Source organism: Lactuca saligna, chromosome 5 (assembly GCF_052625555.1).
Source record: "Lactuca saligna cultivar CGN05327 chromosome 5, ASM5262555v1, whole genome shotgun sequence".
In the NCBI taxonomy this organism is placed as follows: domain Eukaryota; kingdom Viridiplantae; phylum Streptophyta; class Magnoliopsida; order Asterales; family Asteraceae; genus Lactuca; species Lactuca saligna.
Genome location: NC_136421.1, coordinates 189513870 through 189522841, shown reverse-complemented (window position 1 = coordinate 189522841; position 8972 = coordinate 189513870). Strand labels below are relative to the sequence as shown.

The following is an 8972-nucleotide window of genomic DNA, read 5'->3' as shown; positions in this document are numbered from 1 at the left end:
TGAATGAATTCATTGTAAGTATATGGATACAAAGCTCTGGAAAAACTTAAGTAAGGTATTAGGTAATGATCAACCCTAATATTCTAAAATACAATGTTACTCCATATTGCAGAGCAATGGCTGAATAAGTGAGTAGCCATACACCAGAGATGGGTGGAGATCCTCATCCCGATGAAGGAGATACTCCAATATCCCCTTGTGAGGAGCGACTCTTGGGTAAACTTACTGGTGTTATTCGGTAGACTCTCGAAGAACATAAAAACAATGGTGATAAAGGAAAAGAGAAAGTCACCGAAGAGGCTTCAAAATGAGAGACGAGACATCCTTCATTCAAAACTCTCAAGAGTAGTGGTGCTACAGAGTTTTCCAGTGTCCTTAATCCCATACTTGTTCAAACTTGGATTCAGAACACAAAGAAAGTATTTCATATCTCTTATGTTGATAATGAAGACAAGGCTAATTATGCTTCTGTAATGCTGATCGGAGAAGCCTTGGTCTGGTGAGAGGCAACATATGAAGCTCTTAACTGGTATGACCAGGAGAATTTATATTGGGAAATGTTCAAAGCTCGTTTGCTAGGGAAGTATTGCCCTCTGGACACGAGGAGGAGATTGGAGAAAGAATTCCTCAAGCTTAAAAAAGGAGGAATGACTGTGATTGATTATGGAACTGAATTCAATAAAAAAGCACGACTTACTACAAAGTATATTCCAACTGAAGACGATAAAATTCAATTATTCTTGGATGGAGTACGGTATGAACTCCATGATTTCGTGGCTAATCAGGATGTTCTATCATTTAAAAAGGCTGTTGAGTACGCTCGAAAGCGCGAGCATGACTTAGAAATACGTGGTGCCACTCTTTCTGTTCCTAACCATCCACATATTGATCGAGCTTTTCCTATCTGCTCTATTCCACCAGCTCAATCTATTCGAACTGATCCTGGTAAAAACAAGTGCAATCATCCGGGCGAATGCAGATTAGAAAAAGGATCAGTGGTTTGTTATGGATGTGGATAAGTAGGCCACATGAAGTATGTTTGTCCGATCAAGAATGTTACATGCTTTGCTTGTGGTGTTGCTGGCCACATGAAGCGTTTTTTGCCCTATTCCTACTAGTCAAATGACGGAAAGTCAAGCTTCTGTTCAACAACCGACGAGAAGTCAAGCTATTATTCAAAAACCAAAGGATACTCCGACTCATTCCAGATTACCATAGAGGTGGCACGCGAGGACCCAAATGTTTTGACGGGTACATTTCTTGTCAACTCTAGACCTGCTCACATCTTATTTGATTATGGCGCCTTAGATTCTTTGTGTCTCATGAATTTGCGCATTCCTTTCAAATTTCTTGCTATGCACTCGCACAACCATTTCATATAGATACCATGGGAAATATATCATTATTTGCTGATAAAATCTATAGGGATTGTGTCATAGAAATTGAAGGTTACATTATTCTTGCTAATATAATCCCTATATCCTTTCCCAACTTTGATATTATTCTCGATATGGATTGGTTGTCAAAGAACCACGCATAACTCTTGTGCTATGAAAAGATAGTACACATTCCCATTAAAGGGGAGAATCCTATTTATGTCTACGATGAACAAAGAATCTTAAAAATAATCTCTTTCCTCAAAGCCCGGAAATTCATATCGAAAGGATGTTCTATTTATCTAGCTTATACAGTTGACATATCAAAAGAGGAGAAGAAAACTATAAATGATGTTCCTGCTGTTAACGAATATCCTGAAGTTTTCCTTGATGATTTTCCTGGACTTCCTCCGTACATGCAAGTAGAATTCCGAATTGACCTTGTGCATGGTGCTACTTCGATTGCAAAGACTCCTTATCGTCTCGCGCCAGCTGAAATGAAAGAAATGATGATCCAACTACAGGAATTACTTGACAAAGGCTTTATTTGACCGAGTACCTCTCATTGGGGTGCTCCAGTATTGTTTGTCAAGAAGAAACACAGTTTGATGCGAATGTGTATTGATTACCGTGAGCTAAATAAGGTGACTATCAAGAACAAGTACCCACTACCTCGCATTGACAACTTGTTCAAACAACTTCAGGGTGTTAGCTATTTCTCGAAGGTTGATTAGAGATCTAGCTATCATCAGTTGAAATAACACGAGTAGGATGTGCCGAAGGCTGCTTTCCACACTCGTTATGGGAATTTCGAATTCCTTGTCATGCCATTCGGTTTGACAAGTGCTCCTACTGTATTCATGGATATGATGAATCGGGTGTGTCATCCAATGCTCGATAAATCTATCATCGTATTCATTAATGATAATCTAATTAATTCCAAGTCTGAAGCTGATGATGCCATTCATATTCGTGAGGTATTAGAACTTCTTCAAAAGGAGAAACTATATTCTAAATTCTCAAAATGTGAATTTTGGCTTCGCCACGTTCAATTTCTCGACCATGTGATTTCTGGTGATGGTATATCTGTAGATCCTACCAAAATCGAACTCATTCAAAATTGGGAAGCTCCGTGTAATGCTTATGAGATTCGCAGTTTCTTGGGGTTTCGCATGGTATTACCGGAGATTCATTAAATAATTTTCACATATAGCTATACTTATCACAAGTCTTACACGAAAGGAAGCAAAGTTTGAATGGGGGAAGCCCAAGAAAAAGCTTTCTTGACTTTAAAAGATCTTTTTACTCATGCTCCGATCTTATCACTCCCAAAAGGTGATAATGATTTTTCTGTTTATAGTGACACTTCAAAATTAGGAATCGGTTGTGTATTGATGCATCATGGTAAAGTAATAGCCTATGGCTCAAGTCAACTGAAAGAGTATGAAAGGAATTATCCTACCCATGATCTTGAACTTGTTGCAGTGGTATTTTCCCTAAAACATTGGAGGCATTAACTTTTTGGGACAAAATGCCAATTATTTACCGACCAGAAAAGTCTCAAGTATATATTCAGTCATCAAACTTTGAATATGAGATAAACGTGAGGCATGGAGCTGATCAAAGACTATGACTGTGAAATCCTATATCATCCTGGAAAGGCCAATGTGGTTGCTGATGCTCTTAGCAGAAAGGTTTATCATAATTGTATGCGTTATATTATTACTCACACTACAATAAATTTTACTATTCTTGATGAACTACAGAAATGGAAAGAAGAGGCCTTAAAGCTAGAAAATGTAAAGAAAGAGGGGATGATACATTATACTAATGTTTTGCTTGATGATCCACGAGGATTGAAGGTATTCAAGAATCGGCTATGGATTCCAAGGATTGGTGGCTTAAGACAGAAGATTTTAGATGAAGTTGATTAGTCTAAGCTGTCTATACGTTCCGGTACAAGTAAAATGTACTATGATGTATGTACGAGCTGATTATTGGTGGCCAGGATTAAAGAAAAACAATAGAAGATACGTGCATGAATGTTTGATATGCTTACAAGTCAAAATAGAGCACCAAAAGCCTTACAAAACTCCAGAAAGTCTTAGTGTTCCCATGTGGAAATGGGAAGAAGTGTCCATGGATTTTATTACTAAATTACCAAAGACTACTAAACAACACGATGGCATTTGGGTAATTATCAACCGCCTGACTAAGAGTGCACATTTTCTCGTTATGCGTGAAACAGCTCCAATGGAGAAATATGCACAAGTTTACTTGGATGAAATTATTGTGAGAAATGGTGTGCCACTAAATATCATTTCTGATCGTGAGACTTGCTTCACCTCTCACTTTTGGGTGAGTATGCAACGTGAATTGGGATTTCGAGTTGCTCTCAGCACAACTTATCATCCCCAGACAGATGGTCAAACGGAGAGAACAATCTAAACAGTAGAAGATATGCTTCGTGCATGTTTCTTGGAGTTTGGTGGTAACTGGGATAAGTACTAACCTCTTGTCGAATTTTTGTATAATAACAGTTACCACACTTCAATCAAAATGCCATCATATGAAGTACTTTATGGACGTAGATGCCGTACTCCATTATGTTGGCGTGATATAGGACAGAAAATCCTTGGAGGCCCTGAAATGATTCAAGATACCATCGACAAGATTCAAATCATACAAGAAAGAATGAAAGCGGCCCAGGATTGAAAAAAGTCCATCACAAAAAAGTGGAGACAACCCATAGAATTCCATGTGGGTGATTTTGTATTGCGAAATGTATCCCCATGGAAAGCCCTTAGGCGATTTGGGAAGAAAGGAAAGTTGAGTCCTAGATTTGTTTGACCTTTCAAAATCATCTAGAGAATTGGTAAACAAGCATAGCGCTTGGAATTACCTGAAGATTTGGAAGGTATTCATGAGGAGTTTCATGTGAGTTATGTGTGCAAATGTTTAAGCATATATATTATGAAACTATCCCGTTATCCGAGGTGAAACTGGATAATAAGTTAACATATGTAGAAGATCCTGAAGAGATCATAAATGAAAGAACAACTAATCTACGTACTAAAGAAGTGGAGTTGGTGCTTGTCAAATGGAAAAACCATCGAGGCCCAATTTATACTTGGGAAAATAAGAATAAGATAAGAGCGAAAGATCCCCATTTGTTTAAATCGTTGTAATTTCGGAGACGAAATCCTCAAAAGGAGGAGGTATTTGTAACATACACATTCAGTTATCGTGTTATATAATGAATAATATTATGAAATATTATATGAATTTGAGTATTGAGTTCTAACATATAGTTTTTTTCTAGAATTGAAGTAAAACTATGTTTAGAATCATTCGAAACATATTAGAAGTCTTATGAGATTCCAATCAAATGTCAATTATTAAAATTAACGAAAATATGAAGTTGGAAATAGGTGAAAATAATGTTAATGAAAGTTTTAAAGAATCTCGTTAGAAGCATTTAGGCGAAACCTCATCGAAATCCGAGTTATAATGAGGGAGTTATGACTTATTGAAGTTTCACGACAGAACTGGCACGACGTTGTATGACGTAAAAAGTGATTTTTCGATAAACTACTTTTTAGCCTTTATGATCTAAATGAAAGTCGTAGTATTCGTTAAACCGAGAACTTTCATAAAAAGAACGTCAAAATCTGACTTCGTCTAAGGAAGTTATGATTTTTCTAAGTTTCGGTATAACAGTAGACAACTAAAAACTCGAAATAAAGATCAAGTGATTTTTAGCCGATACAACCTAAATGAGGATCGATGGTCTCGTTAACAGCAGTATATCGGTAAAAAGACAGACGAAAACGAACTTCGGATGGAGAAATTCTGAAAGTTTTACCGGAATTTTCCTATCTCGACCTGTTAAAATAATATAATATTAAAAATAAAGTCAAAATTATCCGAAGGAGTCTAAACAAAAGTTGTAGAGCATAATTTCACCTATGCGTGGATATAAAGAACTTAAAAAACGGAGCTCGCATGCAAAAGCTATCGATTTTTGAAGTTCGGAGCACAAACTTCGAGACCTGACTGCATTCACGACGTGAACTACTTAAACGACACCTTTTGAGCCCAGAGGACACACGAAAAGCTTAGGGGATGACTGAGATCAAACTCACGACATGAACAAGCATGAATTCACATCGTAAACCTCGAAATTCAGCCTATAAATAGAAAGCGAAGCTATCCGGAAATGGTTTATATCTATACTCCCTTTTAGCCTACTTTTACCCCCCCCCCCCCCCCCCCCCCCCGTGCCTGCCCCCCAAAGTCCCGGTATCATCCCCGAGGCCCGAAGCAAGTCCCGATGCTCCGAAGTTCTCGAGAAAATTATATTTTCAAGTCGAAACTCTGCCCGAGTAAGGCCCGATTTTCAACTAAAATCCCCGATTTCATCACAGAAAGTCGTATTTAGAGCTGAAGTGTTGCCCAAATTATCATTTTTTCATTTGGTTTTTTCATGCTGAGTTCAATATCTAGGAACAATTGTATATTATGTGCTATATGTGCTATGTGCTTTTCCGTGTTATTATATCATGCTTTATGTTAGCAAAGTTGTACCTTTGACCATGTGATCAGTTGAAGGACTTAGATTCACAGTGGTATTGATATGTAGCTTTTGGCCGTGTAGAGCATGTCTTGTAATGACTTCTACCCCTATGGCATTGGCAAAATGTTAGATAGGGCTAAAAGCCTGAAATCTACCAAAATTTTTAAATCAGAAAGTGTATGTCTTTTGTGCCATTTGGGCCAAAATTTTATTGATGTATATCAAGTATTGAAATTTTTATGTCTCATTGATTGTATATCTTTGAATAAAATCATTGATTGATATGGAATGCTTGTCACATGATTCACATATGCCTTTGTTGTTCCTTGTTCCTCTTTGCTTCTGCCATATTGAAGTATATATATGGCACAACGTTATATTGTATCTATTATTGAACTCACTAAGCGTCACCAATTATCCCCCTCAGTGTTTAACCATTGTAGGTAATAAGGATCAAGTATAGACATATACTGTTAAAAGATTTTGAATAATTTAAAACTATTACTTTTGTATTTAGTACTTATGTATGTTTAAAACTATAGTATCCTGGGTAGTTATGTAATATATAATAGTTTAAATAGTCGGTTTGTATCCAGTCTTTTGTAATTAAACTATCAATGTAAAATATTGTTTATAAATATGCATGTAGCATGTTTTGAAGTAATTTGGAGTAACTTGGAATAATAATGTTTCAATTATGAAAGTGTGGGTCTTTCAATTTCCGTCACAAACTCCATTGCATGGTAACCACGATAATTAATTCCATAGCAGCAGTACAACGGAAAGTGATATCTTTGGAAATTGCTACGAATTTTTGTTCCACAGAACTTCGTTGGAAAAGTGATTTCGTTGGAAAATATCGTTGGAAAATTGCTACGAATTTTTGTTCCATAGAACTATCGATAGAATAATACCAACGAATATGGAGTCTATTGCATTTTCCTTAGGAAGTCCCATTCTTGCTACCAGAAATAAAATCCGTAGACAATGTGGTAGAAACATTGCTATGAAACGACATTCCATAGCACGATCCATTGCAGATTAACAACAAAAATATGTTCCATAACGACCTTCCCTAGAAAAATAGCATTTATCTTGTAGTGTATGTTTGATGTGTATGGTATGAGGTATTTTGGTGAGCTCACTAAGCTTCGTGCTTACGATTTTCTATTTGTCTTTCAGGTACTTCCGGTTCCAAGGGGAAGAGCTCGGGGTGACTGCATCATACACACCATGATTTATGCCTTATTTGATTTTGTATGTTTTTGGATGATTGGTTGACTTACTCTGATTTTCCTTTATGGTTTTATGAACATGTTGGGTTGATGGTTTTATTATTATGAAAACGAAATATTTTGTTTTAATTTTTTGGGATGTTAAAAGTTGGTATCAGAGCCTAGGTTTGAGGGATTCAGACACACTCTCTGGTGTGTATGAACTCAAAGTGAGGATTTGGTAGGTTTTTCATAAAAGAAATGTTTAATAAAAAAGGGTTTTCTAATAAAAGAATGGGGTGTGGTGCATGCAGTCAACTGATCTCAAGTAAGTTTTCCAATATATCCACACATGTTTTGTGTTAGTTTTTTAAATTAAGAATCTATGAATCGCATGCTAGATTAGAGCTAAGGATCAGCTCCAAGTTGCATGATAGAATGCTAATAGAGATGAATTTATGTGCCTACTGTATGAGATTGTAGACTTGCATGCTAATACTGATTAGTTAGTGATAGGATGACCTGTTTGGGTTATGCTTTGATTTTGATTACTTGATGCTTGAATGTTGCTTGCTTTGTGCTTTTAGGAGTTCTTGTTAACCTCAGCTAACTAGTAAATGAATATGTTAAGTTACATGTTATGGAGACTAGATAAATTTAGAAGGTTGGGTTTTAACTCTATTGCACAACTCTTGTTTGAGTCCGACCGTTGTAGTGCGAGACCTTTCATTCGAAGAATAATCTGGTGCTAGTGATATATAATAGTATTCATGAGCTAGTTAAAGGGTGTTAGAGGGACTTCCTTCTGCAGCTGATGGTGGAGAGTTGTATGGTAGTTTCCCTAGGGAAACCTAGGGGGTGATTCGCTGCTGAGAACCTGGTCTTATTTAGGATTGTTGGGATTGACAAGGGAGTGACTTGGAGGAATCAGGATGATCCTTGAGGAAAGTACGGATATATGCGGAAGGTAGTATGGGCTCGTACCATTGGAAGAATATTATCCATACTCGAGTCAACGAAAGCCACAATGATACCAGGAAGCTTGCAGAGTGTGTGATTTTTAGAGTATGTTCTGATGGTTTATTTGGTTTATTTTCAATATGGTGGTCACTCGAGGAGGTTCTAGTGCTGATGGGGGTGTTTGTGTTGGTGTTGGTGATGGTTTGGGTTCGGGATGTATGGTCATGCATATCGATGATCAGATGTGGGAGTTTATTTCGTCAAAGATTACCCATAATATTCTTGAGCAGACTCATGTGATCTTCGATACAGTCAAGGAGCATATCATGGAGATTATGGATGAGTGCTTGGGCACTTTTGGTTCTGTGATGGTGGCGATGATGGGAGCTCGTACTTTGAACTTCTATGAATTCCGGGCATGTAGCTCCCTAAAGTTCTTCGGGAAAAAGCAACTGATTCCAATTAGGTGTTGGTTGGTAGACATCAGGAATGTCTTCCGATCTAGCCTCTATCCCGAGGAGGCGAAGGTCCAACTTGCATCATGTCTTCTAAAAGACAGAGCTTGAGACTAATGGGAGGAGGTTAGACAATCCTTAGGAAGAGAGGTGATTGAGTCGGTGACATGGGAGGATTTCATAATAAGGTTTTAGGTTGAGTTTGCACCTGTAATTGAGGTCCAGTAGTTGGCGAGGGATTTTTTGGACCTTCGTCAGACTATTGAGACGGTGGCAAACATCACTTTTATGTTTAGAGAAAGGGATTTACTAGTTCCGCAGTATGTGGCAGACGAGAAGATGAAGAAGGTGAGATATCATGAGATGTTGAGTAGCGATATCAGGAAGTTTG

The 8972-nt window shown here is 37.4% G+C and overlaps 1 protein-coding gene across 1 annotated transcript; it reads left to right on the top strand.

Annotated features, from left to right (window-relative positions):
* The first annotated feature begins 557 nt into the window (after nt 1-557).
* Nucleotides 558-1019, top strand: LOC145046063 (uncharacterized). Its single transcript, XM_078994349.1, has one exon. The coding sequence runs from the start codon at nt 558-560 to the stop codon at nt 1017-1019; it is 462 nt and encodes a 153-aa protein (XP_078850475.1).
* The last annotated feature ends 7953 nt before the right edge of the window (nt 1020-8972 follow it).

Bases quoted from the DNA above. Each gene is read 5' to 3' on its own strand.
- LOC145046063 (XM_078994349.1), top strand. From the start codon at position 558: ATGTTCAAAGCTCGTTTGCTAGGGAAGTATTGCCCTCTGGACACGAGG.